The following is a 21,228-nucleotide window of genomic DNA, read 5'->3' as shown; positions in this document are numbered from 1 at the left end:
GCGCCCTGGCTGCCCAGAGTCTGACCCTCCCACCAGGACGGGGTTGGGGGGCAGCTCAGTCAGCAGCTAATACCACCATCTGAAATTACCCTCATTCATTCTCTTAAGGGCCCTTTTCCATTTTGTGAGCGGATTTGGCTGCATAAAGAACGCATGAGCGGTTCCTGTCGGATTCAGGAACATAGTTTTTCTATTTTTAAAGCTGCGATTTAAAAATCCGCGCACATGCACTCACACTCCTCAGGGAGTGGTAATGGGGCGGGGAGTGGGGACGAAGAGTACGTGCTGGAGAGAGAACCACTTGGCCTTTGGCTTCCCAGAGCGCCACGCCGTCCCCCTGAGGGCTCACTCCTCGGAGCCCCTGGGGCTTTCCCATCCACAGCGACTTTGCGCCACCAGGACCCTCTGAGCACCCGGGGCGTTAGACCCTGCTAACCCGCGGCCGCTCTCTCCTGCCAGGCGGAGGGCTCTGTCGCTGGCTCTCCCGGCCCAGGAGGGATCGGGAGGGACGGAGAGGCCAAGCAGGTGGCGATTAGGTCAGCCTCGGAACATTCTTGGACCGCTCCAGTGGATATAAATAACAGACAGGCAGGCTGCGAAAAATCCCAGGGTGGGAGCAAAGACGGTGAGAGGGAAGGGACTTATTAAGGGAGGGGTGGCAGCGTGGCGATCTGGAAAAATCTACCAAAGCTGGTGACTGACAAAAGGGGGGAGTGGAGGGCCGAAGGGATTTAAGAATGAATCGTGGTACAAAATCTGGGACTAAGAACACAGAGGGGGAGGAGCTCGTGCCTTTTTGCCCCACCCCCACCGTGTGTCAGACGCAGTCCTCAGATTGGCAGGCGGGGCTGTGCAGGGAAAGGGCACAGTTCTGGAATCCAGGTCTTGCCCGACTACAGATCTTTTGCAAGCTGCTGAAGGTCTGTGGGCCTCAGTTTCCGCACCCGTACAACGGGAACCCTAATGCTTAAAAGGTGGTGACTGTGAGCCTCGACAGAACTAACGTATAAGAAAGATGTGGCCAGCAAAGAAATACTAAGGCAGTGTAGCCCCCAGTCCTCCCTCCAAGGGGTACCCGGGCAGGCCCGATCTCTTCCCGCTTCCACGGGTCTGTCTCCCAGGCTCTGCAAAGGCCGGGAGGGGCAAAGCCGAAATCCGACTCGCTTTGCCCGCGCGGTGCCACCCTGGGAAGCGAGGCCTGGCGCTTCTCCCGTGGGAGCCGATACCCCGCGGCCAGTGCTCCAGGAGCTGCCGGTCGCCGCGATGCCTGCAGCCCCCGCGCCCCAGCCTCTGGCGGGTAGGGTTGGGGCCGCAGCGGCGAAGAGAGGGCGGGGCCGGGGGCCGGGCTTCCCGGGGGAGGGCCGGGCGCGCTCCGGGAGGCGGTGGCCCCGGCCCGGGAGCGGCAGGACTCCGGCCGGAGCGTGGCCGGACCCCCACCCGCCGAGACGCCCAGGAAGGACGCGGTGAGTGCTGCCCGGGCGGGAACCGCGGGGAGGCGGCGGCGGGAGCCGCGAGTCGATCCCGCCCTCTCCTTCGGCTCCTGAAGTTTGTAGTGGGACCGACTCCCGTCCTGGGAGCTCCGGGCTACCCTACTACTCCGCGCGAGGACGGGAAGAGCTGCCCTCGAGCCGAGGGGGTGTCTCATCTGCGGCGCCGGCCCCCCCCCCCCCCCGCGATTTCCCAGGCCGGTGGAAGAGAGGGAGGCGTCGGGGCTGGAGGGCCACACCATCTCCGAGGGCTCCTCAAAGGCCCCCAAACGCCCCGGGGACCCCTCGCTCTTTGCAAAAAGCCCTAATTCCTGGGCCGCTGCCCCGAGTCACCTTCTGGAGTCCACGGCCCGGCTGGCCCGGGCAGGGTGCGCTCCCTCCCCTCAGCGGTGACCGGCCGGCCCCACCCCCGCCGAGACCAAGTTCAACAAGTTTGGCCAAGAAGTCCTAGAGCCTCCATGGCTAGGCCTGGCCGGGTCGCTCCGCGTGGACTCCACCGGCTCCGAGTTGTGCAGCTCCGGGCCGGCAGGAGGGCCGGTCGAAGGGCGCCGTCCATAAGGGTTGAGGCCAGAGACGGGCCGCCACTGGGCTCCGAAGTTTGGTGTGGAGGCTCCGGGTTTGGAGTGCGTCATCAGGGAGCAGGCACCTCGGGTGGCAGGTCGGGTTTCCAAAAGTGCCCCTTTGTTATGCCCCTCCCTGGCCCTGCCTCCTCCCCTTTCCCTGCGCCACCCCTTCCCCCACCCTCTGGGGCGGCTCTGGCTGCTGCTTCCAGCCACTCTAGCCTAGGCACCCCTCTCTGAACCAATGGGCCGCCCCCAGCTGCGCCTCCGCATCCTCGGGCTACGGGACAGAGGGGAGGGGCTGCTGGCAGGAGCCCTTGGGCGCAGCCTGTGACTCAGGAGGACGGGCAGGGCAGGATGGCCATGCTCCCTCCCAGGGCATGCCCCCAGCTTCTGGAAGGTTGGGGGTGGGTACCTACCTGCCTTAGATAGGGAGTGTGGGGTCTTCCCTGAGTTTCAGGACTTCTACCTTGGCCCACGCAACTCTGAGGAGACCCTGCCAAGCACCCTGCAGACTTCTGCAGGTCCTCTAGGTCCTGGCTACTTGGGCTGGGAAGCATTCATTCTCTGCCTTCCGAGCTCTTGCCTGTGGCAGGATGCATTCTGGAGACCAGACTGGGTCTCTGCTGAAGTCAGGAGGCACAGGGTGCCCCCTCATGGCACGCAGGGCCCACCCCCATAGCTAGATCCCGCCAGGGCTGTGGGGCCTGGCTGTGCCTGGGACTCCGGCTTGTGTTTGCTCTGGGAGGCCGGAGGGAGCAGTGCCAGCCCTGCACACACAGCTTGCTCTGTTCTGGGGCCAGAGAGAGGGAACGGGTGGGGGGCAGCTCTCCCGGGAGCCCAAGCCTGGAGGCTGGAGCAGGCAGGGGGCCCAGGCCCCTGGATGCCTGACTGGGACAGCTCCGAAGGCCCTGTGATTTATGGCTGTGGCTCTGTTTCCCTCCATCTGGTTGGCAAGTTCTTTCTGGGTGAATGGGGCAGACATGAGAGGAAGCAAGGCTCTGTCCCCAGGCCCCTCCAAGGCAGGCCTGAGCTCTGTCTCCTATTAGCTTAGGGCTTCATCCCACCCAGGCCAAGCTTTCTCACTGTTGCTATAGCCAGCAGGTCTCCTGGTCCTTAGGGGGACGTCATGTTTCTTCCTTCAGCCACCAGCTCCAGGGCCTGAAGAAACGCAGACGGGACGCCCTCTGTCAGTGGCTGGGGACAGATCCTCTCCCGTCAGTGACGATCCAATGCAATACACAGTATCTAGCCTGACGGAGGGCTCACAAGGGCCTGTGTGAATGGCGGTGGAGGAATGGGGTCTGGGAGACTCTGGAGAAGATGCTTCAGTTTGAGTTTGGAAGGATGGATAGTGGCTTGTCAGCTTGTCAGGAGGGGAAGAGTGTGACAGAGCCCTGCTTTGGGGCAGCGGGCACACACTCTGCCCTCCTGGGTCCGGCAGTGTCCCTTGGGCTTGCTCAGAGGAGGAAGCGGTTTCCTTCTAGGGGCTTGAGTCAGTGCTAGGGTAGGGACAGCTGAGCCACTGCCAAGAGGCAGGAGGGGAGTGGCCGCGTGCCACTGTGTTCTCTGGCCTCCGGGGTGGTGGCTCTGGGGTTGGAATCCTCCTTGCCCTCCTCTACGGTTCTGGAGCACACTCTTACAATTGGTTGGTGGCCCGTCGGAATCCCCCATGCTGCCCCAGATTCTGGGCTTTTTGAGGGCGGGGCTGAGCTACTCATTCCCCAGGGAGGTTTGTGGGACCTCAGTGGATGCTGTGGAACAGGATGAATGACCTTTGTGACTGTCAGGCCCCTCACATTTGTTGCTTATTGCGTGGTTTGAGTCTGAGACCAGCCCAGGCACAGAAGACCAGGAGGCAGAATTTCCACCTCACCCGGGAGCCGAGGCTTCCTTAGGAGATGACAGTAAAAGCACTTGTTCAAGCTTCTTGGCCAAGATCGCACTCAGGCCTCCTGGCTCCCAGTCTGCTTTTGCGGGCAAAGGGAGTCACCGGAGTGTGGCCCGGCACCCTCCGATTTGGCCTGGTCTGGTAAAGAGTCGTCTTGTTGTCCGGGGAAAGGCAGAGGGGCCCAGCATGGGCAGGTATGCTCCCATGTCATCTGCAGCAGGGAGGGGGGGGGCCCTGGGGCCCTCTGCCCACCACCCACCCCCACCCGCCGCCTGAGCCTGATCCCCAGCTGGATCGTGTGACCCGCCTGGCATTCTCCTGGCTGGAGTCTGGCGCTTCTGACAGCAGTTGCTATATTGGGGGAGCTGGGCACCGCCCTGCACGCTCCAAATCCCTGCCCTCACCCCTTGGCTTGCTTTCATCAGCTTCAAGGCAGAATCACAGTGGCAGCTTTGAGAGTTGGACATCTGGGCCCCCGAAAGTGATCTCTAGGCCCCAGGTAGGTGGAAAGAGGCTGGGTGGGGGAGGGGGTGGGTAGACTTGAGGCCCAAGGAAGAGCTTTGAAGGGGCCACCCTTTCCCCTATCCCAGCCCCTCCCGGGACCTTCCAGATCCCCCACCTGTGAAGTCCTAGCTCTGACAGTTTGCTGGGTGGTGAGGATAGCCGTGAGGCTTAGGTCCAGGGATAGGAAAGGATCTTTTCCTTTCCCCAAAAATGTACATCTGGCTTCCCTGCTTACCCCTCTGCCCTCCACAGCACCCATCCGCCACCATTCCGTGCTGCAGGAACGCCATGGCTCCAGAGGAAGACGCTGGAGGGGAGGCCCTGGAGGGCAGTTTCTGGGAGGTGAGCAGCTGGGTCCTAGGATTGGAGGTGGCACTGAAATGCCCACCCCCTCTGCCAGCCTGGGCTCAGCCACCTGTCCCCGGGAGGAGCCCAGCCGTCAGCCCCAGCCCTGGAGGGGGCTTCTCCCCAGCGACACTGCCTTTCTCCTGTCTGCCCCAGGCTGGCAACTATAGGCGGACCGTGCAGCGGGTGGAGGATGGGCATCGGCTATGCGGGGACTTGGTCAGCTGCTTCCAGGAGCGTGCCCGCATTGAGAAGGTCTATGCCCAGCAGCTGGCTGATTGGGCCCGCAAGTGGAGGGGCACTGTGGAAAAGGGTGAGCTGGCACTTGGGCCTCCCCAGGAGCAGAGGGCCGCTGAGGGTGTGGGAGACAAGGCGAGGGAGCTTCTTTTTTGCACCTTTTATGGAAAATTTGAGGATTTCATGTATGCCTTTCCACTGAGGAGGGAAGAGCTTCCTGATTATTCTTGCAGTTGTTAAGAATAACCTAGCTGTTAAGAGTTTGCAAAGTATGGTCGTGAGTTATTTTGATACTTCTAACAGCCCAGTGGTGGAGATGATCTTGTACTACCCATTTTCTAGAGGGGAATCCAGAAGTTCAGAGAGGTTAAGTGGTTTGCCTGAGGTCACACAGCTAGAAAGTGCTGAAACTTGAAACTAGGCCTTCCACTCGGGAGCTGGGGATCTTTCCATCCTAACCAAGCTCGTTCTTCCCTCTGAGGCAATAGAGTGTAGTGGTTTGCATCTCAGCTGTAATGTTTTGGGCCGTTAACTTGTAGCTGTAATGCTTTGGGTATAAGCTTCACTTTTCCGGGCAGCTTTTTGCCTGTTAAATGTTGATTGTAACAGTTTCCATGGTGGTGGATAAGGATTCCATGAAATGTCCTATATCCACAAGTAGCCGCTGACCTCTTCCTTGTTCCTCTTCACACCCCGCCCACTGAGTCTGGCCCCCACGGCAGCACCCTGGGGTGTGGGGGGCTGGAGGGGAGGCTTGTTTCTGGCTGTGTCCCTGGCCGGGTCCCAGCCCCTCCCTCCCTCCCTGCAGGCCCCCAGTACGGCACGCTGGAGAAGGCCTGGCACGCCTTCTTCACCGCGGCCGAGAGGCTGAGCGCGCTGCACCTGGAGGTACGGGAGAAGCTGCAGGGCCAGGACAGTGAGCGGGTGCGCGCCTGGCAGCGGGGGGCCTTCCACCGGCCTGTGCTGGGGGGCTTCCGCGAGAGCCGGGCTGCCGAGGACGGCTTCCGCAAGGCCCAGAAGCCCTGGCTCAAGAGGCTGAAGGAGGTGAGCTGGGGAAGGATCGGTCCCTTCCTGAATCCCACCTGGGCTGGGGGGGGGGGCGGGGCTCGGCGTCGCAGGGTCCACATTTGTCGCCGTGCGTGCCAGGTTGAGGCTTCCAAGAAGAGCTACCATGCTGCACGGAAGGAGGAGAAGACGGCGCAGACTCGGGAGAGCCACGCGAAGGCCGACAGCGCCGTGTCGCAGGAGCAGCTGCGCAAACTGCAGGAGCGGGTGGAACGCTGCGCCCGGGAGGCGGAGAAGGTAGCGGGAGACCTCTCTCTCCCTGGCCCCACGCTCTGCGGCCCTCATCGTCATGGGCCACCTGCTCTCCAGACCCTCATTTAAGAGAGGAGCCAGAGAAACCTGATGCTTTCCCCGGGAAGGAAATGGTTCCATTTCAGGCGTTGGGAGGGTCTCAGGGTTGAGGAGACCTTCCAGCTCCGTTCCTTCTGCTGTGCTCGCCCCCAACCACAAGCTCTCACATTGCCTGCCCTGCTAGAGCGCCCTGTCCTCCCGCTCTGCCTGTCCTCTGCTCAGTTTCCACCTCCTCCATGAAGCCTGTTCTGATTTCTCTCCGCTCCTCGCTCCTCGAGGTGGACCTCATCTCACCCTCCATTCTCACTCCCCAGACCCTTAAAGTGGCTGTGCCCAGGTGTCCCCTGGCCTGTTCGGCGGCTGGGGTCTTGGAGGGCCGGAGCTGGGTCTGCGGCTTAATGGCCGCTAGTGCCCGGCCCGGGGTCTCGCTCCCCGGCTGTGCTCCGTAAATGTGAGTGGTGTCCCGAGTGGAAGCAGGTCTGGTCCTCACCAGGCCCCTCCTGCTCCACGCAGATGAAAAGCCACTACGAGCAGACACTGGCGGAGCTGCATCGCTACACCCCGCGCTACATGGAGGACATGGAGCAGGCCTTTGAGAGCTGCCAGGCGGCTGAGCGCCAGCGGCTTCTCTTCTTCAAGGATATGCTGCTCACCTTGCACCAGCACCTCGACCTCTCTAGCAGCGAGAGGTGTGGCCTGCGAGGGGGGCCTGGAGGTCTGGGGGTACAGCTGGGTCTGCTCTGTTTCCCCCAGGCTCTGGCCAGGTGGAATGAGTTTCAGGGGGGTACTGGGGCCCCGGGCTCCTCAGGTTGAGGTGGTGCCTTGGGCTTCAGGTTCCATGAACTCCACCGAGACCTGCATCAGGGCATTGAGGCAGTCAGCGATGAGGAGGATTTGCACTGGTGGCGCAGCACCCACGGGCCGGGCATGGCCATGAACTGGCCGCAGTTCGAGGTCAGTGTTCCGGGCTGCCCGGGGCTGGGAGGGGCAGTGGGCTCAGCCTGGACCTCAGGAGGGAGGCTGGGGCTCCGGAGGAGGTAGGTGAAGGTCTGAATGGCTCTGGCTACCACCACAGCCTGCAGCCCAGCCTGACCCTCAGCACTGTCCCCACAGGAGTGGTCCTTGGATACACAGAGGACAATTAGCAGGAAGGAGAAGGGAGGCCGGAGCCCTGATGAGGTTACTCTGACCAGCATCGTGCCCACAAGAGATGGCGCTGCACCCCCACCCCAGTCCCCGGGGTCCCCAGGGTGAGAGCCAGGAACCTGGCTGTGGGGAGGAAAAAGCTGGGCCCCTGTCCTGCCCTCTTGCCCTCTGTCTCCTTCCCTTCATTCCCCTTACACCTGAACTGGGTTGCAAATTGGTGCCAGGAACCTCAGGCCCTGCTTAGTAGTTGTCATGATGCCAGTGTTCATGGTGGCTTAGCCTCACCCGCCGGTGCCTGCATTCGTGCTCATCTAGTGCTCATGTCCACCCTGGGTGGTGGGAAGCGTGCCAGGCTCACGGGCACAAATGGCAGAGGTCAGACCAGGATCTTTAAGTTCTTTTCCACCTGCCTTTCCCAGGGTTCTTCCAGAGGGGGACCCTTTGCCCTGGGTCGTAGACTCTCTGACTAATGGTGGTCCTTGTGCCCTGAGCCTGCCACTGTCTGTCTCCTCTCTGTAGCGGTGGGCAGGATGAGGAGTGGTCGGACGAGGAGAACACCCGGAAGCCTGCCACCGGGGTGCGGGTGCGGGCACTCTACGACTACGCTGGCCAGGAAGCTGATGAGCTGAGCTTCCGAGCAGGTATGCAGGGACCCCTTTCCTGTTCCTTTCCAGGCTTCAGCCACCCTCCCAACTCCTTTAAAACCTGAGCAGGGGTGTGGAAAAGGGAAGCCTGATGCTTGCTTCCCAAGTCCAGTTGTCTGATTCTGCAAGGCTGCTCTGGGTCCAGACTCCAGGCATCAGAGTGTCTGCTCTGAGCCCTCTCTGATCTCTCAAAGTCACTGGCTGGGGAAGTCACCGGCTGGGGCCTGCTTGATGCATTCAGGGTCTGGGGTGGGGTGCTTGCTGACTTTGACCTTTCTTCGCCTCAGGCATGTCTCTTCTCCTAGTTGCGTTCTCCTACTACCTCCTCCCCCTCCTCAGTCCTTGACCCAGTTGCAGGATCGGGGCTGGGCCAGGGCAATGGGCAATGACGAAACCCCTTTCCCCAGGGGAGGAGCTGCTGAAGATGAGCGAGGAGGATGAGCAGGGCTGGTGCCAGGGCCAACTGCAGAGTGGTCGCATTGGTCTGTACCCGGCCAATTATGTGGAGTGTGTGGGGGCCTGACCTCCCGTGACAGCCCTTCTGCAGCATTTCTCCACCCTGCATCAGGGCCCTGCTTCTCTTGGACAGCTGGACCTGAAGGCCCTGGACCATGGTGCCCCTTGCTGCCCTTCTGTCCATTGAGGAGGGAGGAAGTCCTGGGGCCCAGGGTGGGGAGTGGCCTGCATCAAGAAAGGGACTGGTAGGGAAAGGCCGAGTCTAGGCTGAGGGGAAGATGGGGGAGGTCAGGAGGTGACAGAAGGGCTCAGGGGTGCCCGGGCCTCTCCAGGAATGGGTGGGTCTCCCCAGGAGCTGTGGACCCAGTTCCTGGTCTCAGTGTTTTGGGGTTCCTGGGGTGGTCTTAGGGTGAGTGTAGTTCTGGGCTAGCGGCACTCTTTTGTTGTTTGTTCTAGTGTGTATTAAACTTGGAGAAAAAAACCCAACACCGTCAGGCTTGTGTGCATCTTTTCTGATAGTCCACTTTTGTCAGGCTGCAGAAAGCATCTGGAGAGAGGCACTCCAGAGCGGGGAGGTCTGTGGGCCTAGGGTGTGTCATGGGCAAAGGTTGGCCAGTTTGGTATCTGCTCTGGCTGGTATCTGCTCTGGGGACCTTAATCTGGGGTGGGAGGTACTCAAGGTTGGGCCTGGAGTGAGCCCGCCAAGGTTGGAGGCTGGGTACTGAGTTCTGGGCTGGACAGGAGCCCAGCCCGTTTGTCTTCCCGTTCAGGCCGGTGAGATCCCGAGTGCAGGCTAGAACTGTTAATCATTACTCATGCATCGGGAACTGGCCCCAGCCGTGGCCCCTGGCCACCTGCCCTCAGCCTCGCAGCCTTGGCCTTCTGGGAGGTTGCGCCACCTGCCGGGGGTGGCAGGGCGTACGGTGGCGGTCGCGCGAGGTTTGGGTCCGCCGACGAGCCGTCGCTCCGCCCTGGTTGCGGATTGGCCCCGGCGTGTCGCGGCGTGGGTCCCGCGATCACTGTAGAGACGGCGGCGGCCGCCGGCTCCGCTCCGGTTCCGCCGCTGCTCATTGGTCCAGATCTTGGACAGATCGCCCCACCCCCGGCTGGCGAGGGCGCTGTGGGCGCCCCCTCGGTGCCCCGCCTTCCGCGCTGCGGATTGGCCCGCGACAGGACCCGTCGGTCGCGCTGGTGTCTGGGAAGGAGAGAAAATGGCGGCGGAACCGAGCAAGACCGAAATCCAGACTCTTTTCAAGCGGCTTCGCGGAATTCCGACCAACAAGGTGCGCGAGCGGGAGGCGCGTGGGGTCCGGCGCTAGCGGAGAGGGATTTTCCTGTCTCCCCTGGGGCGTGAGGGAGGGAGAGGGGCGGACGTGGGCTGTTTACCTGGCGTGTCTGCGTCCGGCCTCGACTCGGGGCCCCTAACCACTGGCTCATCGCCTCCTCCACCCAGGCCTGCTTCGACTGTGGCGCCAAGAATCCGAGTTGGGCCAGCATCACGTATGGTGTTTTCTTGTGCATTGACTGTTCCGGGGTGCACCGCTCCCTGGGCGTCCATCTCAGCTTCATCAGGTGGGGTCTTCTTGCGGCTACTGTGCTTACCTGGCCGGCCAGGGCTGTGGGCTTAGTAAGGGAGAGTCGCTGCCTCGATTTGACCGCTTGGCCAGGGAAGGGTCCAGTGGCTGCCCACGGGAGGGAGCCTCCTGGGTGGGCCCCTTGCCACATAGGCGGCTTGTGTCCGCGTATAGGTTAAAATTTCCTTCTTTCCTGTTGGTTAAACTCGACACTCCGAGTATTAGTTTCAGGGAAAAGTTAGCTGCATTGATCTTGTTGCTGATCAGTTTGGTCGAGTATGTCTGGAGCAAGACCATGAACTATGAACGTCCTTAAGGGGAAAGCCAAATTCAAGCTTGAGCGCTTGAGAATTCGATCTCCTTTCGGATCTGGACAATAATTACTACTCTTTTGACTAGATAATTGAAGAGCAAACCTTTCATGGACCAGGTAAAGTGGAGGAAATAGGGTGGTGGCTGATTAATGTTTCCTGGGCGCCTACTGCAGCCCGAGGCCAGATGACAGGTATGCGTCTGCCAGGAAGCGTCTCCTGGTATCTCCCGGTGGGTGACATGCAGCCCTTGCACACAGGTCCACAGAGTTGGATTCCAACTGGAACTGGTTCCAGCTGAGGTGTATGCAGGTCGGCGGAAATGCCAATGCGGTAAAGCTCCTTCTTACCATCCTCCCCACCCCCATTCTTCTGCTTGGGTTCTAACTTTACAGTATCTTCCTAGGAGGCCCTGTCATTATCTCTTTTCAGAGGATTTTCTGGTCTGTAGCAACACTGTACACTATTCTCTAAACCTGGAAATTGGTTTTTTTCAACTGGGCTTCGGATTCAAACTAAACTGGACAGATGTTCTTGGGGAGAGGCTAAATGAGTAGTTGGGGCCTCCACAGTCATCCAGATCTCGTGAGCCTGGATGAAGGATGGGCAAGGGGGGGATGGCATGCTGTCTGCAGGCAGGGCCGAGTGAGGGCTGAGGTGCAGTCAGCTCTCAGAGAATGGGAGGCTGTTTTTTCACAGGCATTGCTGGGGATCTTTGCCTCTGTGAAGAACTGCTGGTGTCAGTAGGGTGTATTTTATCATATGTAAATATTAACTCTCTATTACAAGGGGGGCCTCTTTTGCTCTGGGGAATCACCTGTAGCACGCTCTCCTCTCTTCCTTGCTCTCCAGACAGCTTTCTTCCGCCAACATGGATGTACAGCCAGTGATGCCAACACGAAATATAATAGCCGAGCTGCCCAGATGTACCGGGAAAAGATCCGGCAGCTGGGGAGTGCAGCCCTGGCGAGGCATGGCACTGATGTAAGTGCCTGTTCCCCAGGGCGAGGGTAGGGGGGTGAGTGGGAATTTTCAGGGCCATGTGTTTCAAGGCTGTCCTCTTCCTTCTAGCTTTGGATAGACAATATGAGTAGTGCTGCCAGTCACTCCCCGGAGAAGAAGGACTCTGATTTCTTCACGGAACACTCTCAAGTGAGTGCCCACAAGGAATATTTCACATGGTTGTTGCTGGCAGGTGGCTTACTTACCAGGCCAAGGCCTTCTGTGATCATGTGGCATGGAGTCCATTCACTTGGTATGAGACCTCAGGAGGGAGTGTCTGCGGCCCACTGCTGGGTAGACCCAGACGTTTCCTCCTCCTATAAGTAGGTGTGCACTGTGCCCATCCTTAGGAATGGACCCCTATAAACTGGGATAGTAGGGAGGAAGAGAAGGTTTTTGAAAGCTCAGGAGGTGTCAGGAGCTCCAGACAACTTTTCCTGGGTTCTTCCTCCATAAGGAAGGTACTGTGGTTGGGGACAATGAAAGGATTCCCTCCCAGCAGCCCACCTGTGGCAGGAGGTTTCCTGTCTACTGGCATTGGGTGCTGAATTCAGATTCTTAGTTTGATTTCCTGCTCCTTTCCTTCGCATTTCTAGGATGGTGGCTAAGTCATTTAACCCGTCAAAACCTGTGACTCTAAAAGAGCTCTATCTGCTGCATAGGGTTTGTCCTTATTAAGTGTATTTATATGTGAAAGGCCTTTAGACTTGTGCTTGGCAGGTGGTAAGTGCCCAATAGTTGTTAGTTGTTGTGAAATTAGGGCAATGAACTCTGGCTCTAAGTGAGTCCAGGAAGGCTGGAGGTAGCTGTGAATTTCTGGTTTCTTTCTTCCATTGGCAATAGCAGCTATGCTTTTACTCACTGGCCTCCAGTCTTCTTTTCGTATGGGCTTGAGGAGCGCCTCGTCCCCACAAGGTACCTATGGGTTCTTGGCACTCCTTGTCAGGAGGAGTGGCTCATTCAAGCTTCTGTGATCTGGCTTGTTTTTCAGCCCCCTGCCTGGAAAGTACCAGCCCCAGACCCAGCAGAGACGCAGCAGCTAGCCCCTTCTGCAGAGATCAGTAGCCTGGCACGTGAGTTCAGTCCAGATTTCAACCAGGTGCCCTGGCATTGGTAGAGGACTTGGGCCTAGGAAGGGGACATCGGACCAAGAGGATTGGAATGTGTGTGTGGGGGGGTGTTCCTGTGTTTCTCGGTGGGTTAAGATTCTTCTCAGTCTCTTGGAGGACGTAGTGGGCGTTCCCTACTCATCCCTGTCACCTCCTGTAAGGGAAAGTCACCGCAAGCTTTGTGCTTTACACCTAACTCCCACCATTGCATCCACAGAGCCGGAACAGGGCCCCAACATGGACCTACTTGGCACCTCACCCAAAGCCTCTCTGGGTCAGTATGCCGCCTGGCAGGTGTGGGGTGACTGGGCGAGGGTGGGCCTCCAGGACTCTTTTCAGGTTTGTTCTTGCCTGGTCGTGTGGACTGAGGTCATGAGATTGAGCATCTGACCTCTCGGGAGTGGGGACTGGGTTTGTGGCTGCAGCATTAGGTGCAAGGACTTTGAGTTGATAAAGTGGGTAGCTGGTGGACAAGACCTGGGGTCTGCTTCCGAATGTGGAGGTGGGTCTAGCCGAAGTGTGGGGAGGCCAGTATGAGACTGGACACCTAACCCTGGAGTCTGAGGGCAGATTGGCCCATCTGGTCCGTTTCATGGGACGGGCATGCAGCTCTCACACCTGGAGGCAACACTGTCCTTTCTCAGCCTGTCTCTGGCCTTTTGGTTCTTTTATTACTTTCCTTAGTGTTCTTTAGTTTTGGCTTAGCATTAGAACAGTGTTTGCTGACCTTGGTGGTTCTGTTGACCCTTGGGGGTTGTTGGGGCAGGAGCCTAGCAAATGACTAAAACTGAGCCCATGCGAAGGCTGGCATGGTTTGGTCTGAAGTGAGGCTCTTAAGAGGCCTCTGTGGAGAACTTTGGCCTCTGGGCTCAGGAGCTGTATTGAGGCTCTGGGGTGGACCCCTTGTTAGTCATAAGTCTTTCTCTCTAGAGTCCATGTGTCTGTCACCTAAAGGGGCCCTTCCTGCCAGAGGTAACCAACAGCTGCTTGGGGAGCCCAGCCCCTTGCATGTCAGCTCCCTGCTATAGGAGCTGAGGCTGGTATTTAACCAGCCTGCCTAACCCTGCCTAGCAGTGTTGTTTCAGGGACTGTGACAGTCTCTGGTGCTTTGGGTCTAGATTCTTATCTCAGTGTGCTGGGAGTTGGGAGCCTCGCCTAACTTTGTCTGTCTGTCCTTGGCTTGGACTCTGCCAGTGCCATTGGTTGGGGCTGGTGGGTGGCAAGCAGCCTTGCCTTCCTCTGCCTGAAGCAGTTCTTTGTAGAAGCTCTTGCCCAGAAGCTGCACAGTGTGGACTGAGCCGCCACCTCTGACCTCCCTTTGTCTTCACTCATGCCCCATCTTTCTTACACAGAACCAAGAACCTCCCTCATTGGCAAGAAGAAGCCAGCAGGAGCTAAGAAAGGGGTAGGTGGAGAGAGGCAGCGTGGTGGTGATTAGGAGCTAGTGCTAGACAACCTGGATGCACCCCTGACCCTGCCGCTTATTGGCTCTGTGACTTTGGCAGATGTACTTTTATGAACCCTGACTATGAAAGGGCTGTCCAGATGCTTCTCTTTAAGGGGGCCCAGGGAAGAGTCAGTGTGATTGTGCGCACCAGGAGCCTGGCACAGACCAGTCCTGGTCAGCATTACCTGCTGTTCGCAGGCCCTGAGGCCTCTGCTGTGCACAGGGAGAGCCACCTTGTGCCCAACTCCAGCAGAGCCGCTCTTCTCCTTCTTGAGCATGCCGGCTGGGCTCCCTGTTCTTTTACCCTAATTGTTAAGAAGGAATGCTTCCTTTGGTGGTATGGCTAGAGGACCCATGCTTGGGAGGGAGCAGAAGAGTTGTGGTTGTTGGCAAGGCCTCCCTCCCATCCTTCTCCTCCCAGCTGGGTGCCAAGAAAGGCCTCGGGGCCCAGAAGGTGAGCAGCCAGAGCTTCAGTGAGATCGAGCGGCAGGCCCAGGTGGCGGAGAAGCTCCGTGAGCAGCAGGCAGCTGATGCCAAGAAGCAGGCCGAGGAGTCCATGTGAGCGTTCCCCGAGTGGCCTCAGCTCACGGGGATTGGGTGGCTGGTGGGACAGTCAGGACGTGAGCTGGCCTCTGACACGTTTATTCCTCCCAAGGGTTGCCTCTATGCGCCTGGCCTACCAGGAGCTCCAAATTGACCGTAAGAAGGAGGAGAAGAAGCTACAGAATCTGGAAGGGAAGAAGCGAGAACAGGCAGAGAGGTTGGGCATGGGCTTGGTGTCCCGCAGGTGAGACTTAGCTCTGGGGTGTGGCAGAGAAATGTCACCGTTCTCCTGGGAGCCACTGCGAATTCTTCCCAGCAGTTTGGGTTTTGAGGCTCAGTCTTCCCCGAGGCTAAACAGATAAATGGCTTTGCTAATTGTCTGAAAGTGCCTAGTATAGTGCTTGTCACAGAGTAGGTCTGTGCTCATTGTGTTTGTCAAATGAAAGAAATAGAATTGGGTGCTTTTTCGATACTCCCAAGAGGGTAGGATGATGTTGCTTAATGGGGTACTGACAGTACTTTGGTGGGACGTTTCCTTATTTTTTATGAGTTTTTAAGACTTTATTTTTTAAGACTTCCCTGAGAATTGCAAGGCTCTTAGCATCCCTAATCCTTGTCCACTAAACACCATTGCTGCCAGGCACGATAACACCGAGAAATGCCCCTAGACAAATGCTCTTTGCGTCAACAATATTCTTCCTGTTTCAGGACCACTGGGCTTATGTTGCTGTGGTTTTCTTAAAAACAAAGCAAGGACTGCAAACCAGTTCTCTTACCCATTTTGTTTGCTCTGCACTAAGAGCTTGCATCTAGAGATTTCAGTGGCACTAGACTTTTGATCTCTCTTAAAAGCCAGAATGTGGGACAGCACCGGGCCCTGGGGCTGCTGTCCGGTCTCCCGGTGAAGAGGCAGCGTTGGGCGAGTGGTGCTAATTCTTGGTGCCTCGCTCTCCTCCTGTGTCTTCCTCCACAGAGGCATCTTAAGGATTAATTTCACTTAAACTCATTACAAAATATCTACAGCTTTCAGCTGGCAGAACCCTGAAGATGAATGTTGTACAGTAGGGTTTTAAGTAGGGTAGTCTGGATTTAAGTTAAAGATTCTATTGCATTGCAAAAAAAAGAGAACTAAAGTCCTTTCTGGGCTTAAAATGTGATGTTTCCCTGATTAGCTGTGTGTTATACAAGCAGCACATGGAAGGAAATGGAGTTACTTAAATCCAGTTGGCACGTGCTCTGAAAAGATTAAGCAGAAATAGCCAGCCTTATCTGCTTTCAGAGAAGTAGAGGATAAAGGCACAAAATACTGAATTTGGAATCAATAGTTCTGTGTTCAGCCTCTAGTTGTGCCAGTTATGAGATGTGTGGGCTTTAGGCAAGTTGCTGAGCTGCTCGGAGTCCATTTTCTCACCTGCAGAAAGACATAGTAATACCTCCTGCGCGGCGGTGCCGCACTTCAGTAAATCAGACCACTGGTGGAGCTCACAAGCTCACTATCGCCAGGATTGCTGTCCAGTATTCTGTTTTTAAGGGAGATCGAAAGTCTAGAATTCGTCTTTGATTCCATTAGACTCCGTTTCCTGGTTCTGGGGCATTTGTGCATCTTTTCCGTGTGGACATGTCAATCTTGGCAAACGATGTGGCCCGCGGTGCAGCAAGCCTGTTGAGTTGTTTTTAAGGACTGAGAGCACTACTGTTTGATGCACGTCATTAAAGTAAGAGGCGGACGAACAGTCCTTTGCCAGGGAAGGCCTGCTTTGAGAGAATAGCCGACGTGCGGACAGTCAAGGGTGTCCTCTGGCTGTGCGTGGCCCCGAGCGCTCCCTGCGGGGTCTGGCCCAGCCTGGGGCTCAGGCCTGGGGAGAGGACTCTCCAGTGGTGCACTGCCACTCACAGCTGCTCTTGGGCGGCTCTGCTTGTCCCCACAGCTCCGTCTCTCACTCGGTGCTGTCTGAGATGCAGGTGATCGAGCAGGAAACGCCCGTGAGTGCAAAATCCTCCCGCTCGCAGCTCGACTTGTTTGATGATGTTGGTACTTTCGCCTCTGGACCCCCGAAGTAAGGCTGTTGTTGGGGTGCAGACTTGGCCACCATGTTCCTCATCAAACTTTTCTGAGCCACTCTTCCGACTCACCAGGTACAAGGACAACCCCTTCTCCTTGGGGGAAAGTTTCAGTTCCCGGTGGGATTCGGATGCCGCCTGGGGCATGGACCGGACGGAGGAGAAGGAGCCAGAAGTGACCATCTCCAGCATCCGGCCTCTTTCAGAAAGGTGGAGTGGTGGGGGTATAGCTCAGTGGTAGAGCATTTGACTGCAGAAAGGTGGAGTGGGCTAGGGCAGCGCCGTCCAGCAGGGTTGTCCTGGGACGGGAATGTTCTGTGTACCTGCTCTCTGCCAGGCGGCGGGGTGGGGGAGGCTCCCGAGCTCTTCACCCGTGGCTGGTGCGGCTGAGGAGCTGGGTTTTTAATTTAATATTAGTAAGTTTAGCCACTTGTGGCTGGTGGCTGTCAGGTGGTGCGGGAATCAGGCTTTGGTTTGAGCTGTGCTTTGTCGTCACAGAAGGCTTAGCAGCTTCTTTAGTTCAGGGTCTGTTTCTCTGGTGTGAGGGTCCTGATTTTATGCTTTAATCCTGACCACCGGATTTATGGGTCTCTGGTCACCATGTTACTTTTTTTTTCTTTTTTCTTTTTAAGCTTATTATAATCTGGGCAAGATTTAACTGATGAATGGCCTGCAAATCATTTGTAAAATAGGGACATAAGTAGTGACTTCACAGGGTCCCTGGAAGAATTAAATGTAACGAAACTTACAAAGCACCTAGGCCAGGGTCTGTGCATGTCGGTGGGAGATGGGAGTGACCAGACACTTATGTCCACACTGGGAGGCTTTTGAGGGTGAAAATGCCAGAAGAGTAGGTATAAACTTAGGCGGACAGAGTCATATGGTCACCCTAGTGTTAGGCCAGTCGTCATTTGGAGGAGACTGGCAGTAGTGATGTATCGATGTCCTAGACTTTGATGACGCTCTAGAAGTTTGGGGCAGAAGATTGGTCCCCTCTAAACTGCATGTCTGTGCGGCCTGGCAGAGGCACCATAAGCTCTCTTGTGCCCCGGCTTCAGTGTGGGGAAGAGAGGGATCTCGTCCAGGAAAGAGGGTCCATGAGTCCAAGGGCCACAGCCAGATGGGGCCACAGTGAGCAGTGCGGGAGGCCACTGGCACTGTTTGCAGTCTCTGTTAGTAATGGGATTCGTACGACTGGGCTCCGATGGTAATGGGAAGGATCAGAGGTATCCCACATCCACCCCGCAGAGTCACAAACAGAAGGGAGGTGGAAAGCCGGAGCTCAGGCTTCGAGTCCAGTGAAGCGCGCCAGAAATTTGCAGGAGCCAAAGCCATCTCATCGGACATGTTCTTCGGGAGGGAGGTGGATGCTGAGGTAAGTGGAGTTGTCGGTTCTGAGCCTGGAGGCAGCAGGTAGGGTGGGAGCTTCCTCCTTGTGGTTGCTTTGGGCTTCAGCACCGAGTGGTCTCGGCGGATAAGGAGTTTTTGAGTCTTTGGCCAAAACATTCCCTAGGCCTTCCTCTTTCCTCACCACAGCACGAAGCCCGGTCTCGACTCCAGCAGCTCTCAGGAAGCAGTGCCATCAGCTCTTCTGACCTCTTCGGGGATGTGGATGGGACTCATGGAGCAGGTAGGGCTGCACGGGTAAGGTGCACACTGGGCCTGGCCCGTGAGCGGGACTGGAAGGGCCTGTGGGCTGGGAAGTGCTGCCCACAGGGCTCTAACCCCCCCTTTCCCCTTTCCCTTGCCTTTACAGGTAGCGTATCTTTGGGCAACGTGCTCCCCACGGCGGACATTGCCCAGTTTAAGCAGGGTGTCAAGTCTGTGGCTGGGAAGATGGCCGTGCTGGCCAACGGTGTGATGAACTCTTTGCAGGTGAGGCTGGGGCTCTTGGGCCTGTGGCAGGAGGGTAAAGCCACAGAGAGTCGTCCTGGGAGGTTGGCCTTTACCACTTTCAGACACTGCGGCTGGCCAGCTCCTGAGCCCAAAAAAGAGTTTTTTCTTTTCCTGGAGGGGCAGCTTCTCTCCTTTGAGCTGGGTGCCGGGCCTGGGCCGCTCCCTGAGAGGATGCCGTGCCTGCACTGATTTCTCCGGCCTTGTCACCTTCCCCTTCTTTCTCCTGCCTCCCCAGCTTCAAGATCAGGCAGGGCTTCCCCCTTGGGATCTGGCCACAGCCCCTTCCCTGAGTCACAGTAAAATACAAAACTCTCTCTGCCCTAGTGAGATTGGAGCGCGATCCCCGGGGTACCTTAGTCCTGCCAGAGTGGTGGGGGTGCTGCTGCCAGCGAGGGGCTTGGACTTTGTTTTCTTCTTCCCCCATGTCCAGGATCGCTATGGTTCCTACTGATCCAGGCGCCACGGCTCAAGCATATGGTGGCAATAGCTGCAAAACCCCCATGATTCCAAGGCCAGAGGCACTTGCCTTGTGGAAGCTGGGGAGGAATTGTTACTTTATGTGTTGTGTGTGAGTTGGGTGGCTTTTGAGTATCTCGGGTGAGGGGGGATGGGCAGTTCCAGCCTTGACCTCTGCCTGTAGACTGAGCCCTCTAATTCTCCTCCCCTCACACCCCCTGGCCCATGTGCTAGACACTGTCCTTTGATCCTGCCCCCCCTCCCAAACCAAGCTGCTGCTCCCTTGTCTGGCCACGCTGGGAGCGAGGGGAGGAGTTCCCTCAGGCGAACTTCTGCTGGGTCCATCCCTCCCCCAAGTAGGGAAAGTGAGACATATAAGGCTTTTTTGCCAGCTCTAGGATCCTTCCAGGTTGTCCGGGGTTTGGCCCCCCTCCTCTGGAACCCATGGGCAGGTCTAGAAAGAGTTCTGCTGTGGACCAGCCCCCAGGGGAGGGGGGCTCTGGACTTGCTGCTCTTGCTGCTCCAGTGGCCTCTTCTGCTGCCAGGAGATGGCAGGGGAGGGGAAGGACCTTCGTCCGGGCCTTATTAAGGGCTAGAAACTTGACCCAGTACCTAAAGGTTTTACTTGGGATCAGACTGGAGGCCCGAGTGGTCGTGTCCTGTCTCACCACCCCTTTTTACAGTGATCACTTGAGGGATGCTGCTCCTGAGTGTCTCGGAGTCCTTCCATCCCACCCGGTGTGGAGCACAGGCCCCTCTGTCCCTTCTTCCCCTGCTTGGTGGCCATGCTGGGTCTCATCTGCCCTGTGCCCTGCTCCGGATGCTGTGAGCGTAATGCTGGCCAAGGAAGCAGAGGGCATGAGGGACAGAAGCAGGCTTTGGGGGCTCAGCTTTCTTCTATATCATCCTGGTCTTAAGGGGGGCCTGGACAGCACCCCCCCTAGTGAGAGCGTGAAGCACCGACAGAATTGCAGGCCTTGTCCCTTGGCCGTGCACTGTGTCATCCCCGGTGCCCTCTCCCCCTGCTGTGCTGCCTGTTTGGGCCCACCCTGCCCACTGGGGGACAGGGGATGGGCTCCTAAGCCACACAGACCATTCTTCCCTTGCCCCCTCCCCCAAAGGGACTTGACTTTCTTTCTGGACTGTTTGTATTGAAACAGAGTGGTGTCAAATAAATCCTTGGCAGGGCCCTGGGCCGCTCTTGGTCTGAGTGAAGTCGTGTCCTTTCTGGATCCCGTCTCCCTGCCCAGTGCAGGCCCCTGGCTCACTCTCTGGGCTCCCACCGACATGGGTAGGGCGATGGTGCCGAAGCGGAGGGCATGCTCTCCGGGGCCTCCAGCTTGTCTCTTCTCTGAAAACCAAAGGCCCCTGGCTCCTCGGCCCTGTGCTGCCGCGAGGTCCAGTGCAGCCTCGACCTCACCACCCTGTTGCACGCGGAGGAAAGAGCTGGTATTAGTTGGCCCTTTGACTCCTCCAGTGAGCCGTACTGCTGTGGGCAGGCGAGCAGCCGAGCAGCCCCGCACCTCACCCCAACAGGAGGCTTGACTGGGGTGTGTGTCTCAGGGGAGTTTAAAGACCAATGAAATCTCCAGCCTTAATGGAACCCTTTTAAATCTAGGAAGAAAAGAATGTGTGTGTAAAACTCCCAAGCTTGGTAATCTGTTCCCCCAGTAGAGGCCTCTGGAGTATATCTGCTACCTTAGGGGTCCTCAGGGTACAGGGATAAACCATTGATCTGGGAGACAGGATTAGAAAAGAGGGGCCATGGGCTTTAAGCCCTCGATTTCCAAAGTGCGGGTCTGGGCCTTCCAGCTCTGGAATCACCTGGAGTGTTGATAATCCAGATTTCTGTGCCTGCCCCCGCCACCCCAAGCCAGAACTTGGTCACTTGTATCGTAAACCAGCTCCCCAGGTGATTGCGATGCCCACCAGGATCTCTATACCGCTGTCAGTCAGCCGGCAGCTGGAGTTGATGGTGGGCCTGGGGAGTTTCCAGGGCTTGGGGCTTCAGTGGGACTGGAGATCCCAGTCCCCAGCCTGGCTCTGCAGGCCTTGGGGAGCCAGTTCCTGAAACTGTCGGGGAGGGGGGGCGCTGGTCTGGGCAGAGAGGAGACCAGGAGAATGTGTGTGCCCAGTGTGGTGACCCCCATCCTAGGAGGCAGCCTGTTCTGCTTGGGTCTCTGGGTGGCTTTTACTTTCTGGA

The 21,228-nt window shown here is 57.6% G+C and overlaps 3 protein-coding genes across 4 annotated transcripts in view; 2 read left to right on the top strand and 1 right to left on the bottom strand.

The window, feature by feature from the left end:
- The first annotated feature begins 1,318 nt into the window (after positions 1-1,318).
- Positions 1,319-9,112, top strand: PACSIN3 (protein kinase C and casein kinase substrate in neurons 3). The gene is made up of 11 exons (XM_082747771.1): positions 1,319-1,463; positions 4,364-4,437; positions 4,695-4,784; positions 4,944-5,100; positions 5,833-6,068; positions 6,171-6,326; positions 6,894-7,069; positions 7,214-7,334; positions 7,494-7,630; positions 8,046-8,167; positions 8,578-9,112. Exons 3-11 carry the CDS (start codon positions 4,731-4,733, stop codon positions 8,691-8,693), a joined length of 1,275 nt encoding a protein of 424 aa, XP_082603897.1. The 5' UTR covers positions 1,319-1,463; positions 4,364-4,437; positions 4,695-4,730; the 3' UTR covers positions 8,694-9,112.
- Positions 9,113-9,599: 487 nt separating this feature from the next.
- Positions 9,600-20,240, top strand: ARFGAP2 (ARF GTPase activating protein 2). 2 transcript variants are annotated; one of them, XM_082747648.1, is made up of 17 exons: positions 9,625-9,909; positions 10,080-10,198; positions 10,772-10,844; positions 11,364-11,495; positions 11,583-11,663; positions 12,505-12,586; positions 12,840-12,896; positions 13,553-13,594; positions 13,975-14,027; positions 14,491-14,627; positions 14,725-14,856; positions 16,541-16,669; positions 16,749-16,883; positions 17,922-18,048; positions 18,210-18,303; positions 18,430-18,548; positions 19,000-20,240. In XM_082747648.1, the coding sequence occupies exons 1-17, from the start codon at positions 9,838-9,840 to the stop codon at positions 19,018-19,020; spliced, it is 1,605 nt and encodes a 534-aa protein (XP_082603774.1). In that variant the 5' UTR covers positions 9,625-9,837; the 3' UTR covers positions 19,021-20,240. The 2 variants fall into 2 exon arrangements, with proteins under 2 accessions (XP_082603775.1, XP_082603774.1); XM_082747649.1 differs by lacking the exon at positions 13,553-13,594 and having other exon boundaries at positions 9,600-9,909.
- The window catches only part of CSTPP1 (centriolar satellite-associated tubulin polyglutamylase complex regulator 1), a 168,088-nt gene continuing 166,280 nt past the window's right edge, over positions 19,421-21,228 (bottom strand). The window contains exon 9 of the mRNA XM_082747784.1: positions 19,421-20,449. Coding sequence (XP_082603910.1) covers positions 20,290-20,449 — 160 coding nt within the window. The 3' untranslated portion in view covers positions 19,421-20,289. The remainder of the gene's footprint in view (positions 20,450-21,228) is intronic.

Source organism: Mustela nivalis, assembly GCF_964662115.1.
Source record: "Mustela nivalis genome assembly, chromosome: 9".
Classification (NCBI taxonomy): domain Eukaryota; kingdom Metazoa; phylum Chordata; class Mammalia; order Carnivora; family Mustelidae; genus Mustela; species Mustela nivalis.
This window is presented reverse-complemented; position numbering and strand designations above follow the sequence as displayed.

Bases quoted from the DNA above. Each gene is read 5' to 3' on its own strand.
- PACSIN3 (XM_082747771.1), top strand. From the start codon at position 4,731: ATGGCTCCAGAGGAAGACGCTGGAGGGGAGGCCCTGGAGGGCAGTTTC. The intron at 6,069-6,170 runs GTGAGCTGGGGA...CGTGCGTGCCAG, and splicing joins GGCTCAAGAGGCTGAAGGAG to GTTGAGGCTTCCAAGAAGAG. The intron at 7,070-7,213 runs GTGTGGCCTGCG...CTTGGGCTTCAG, and splicing joins GACCTCTCTAGCAGCGAGAG to GTTCCATGAACTCCACCGAG.
- ARFGAP2 (XM_082747648.1), top strand. From the start codon at position 9,838: ATGGCGGCGGAACCGAGCAAGACCGAAATCCAGACTCTTTTCAAGCGG. The intron at 13,595-13,974 runs GTAACCAACAGC...TTTCTTACACAG, and splicing joins AGGGGCCCTTCCTGCCAGAG to AACCAAGAACCTCCCTCATT. The intron at 16,670-16,748 runs GTAAGGCTGTTG...CCGACTCACCAG, and splicing joins TTCGCCTCTGGACCCCCGAA to GTACAAGGACAACCCCTTCT.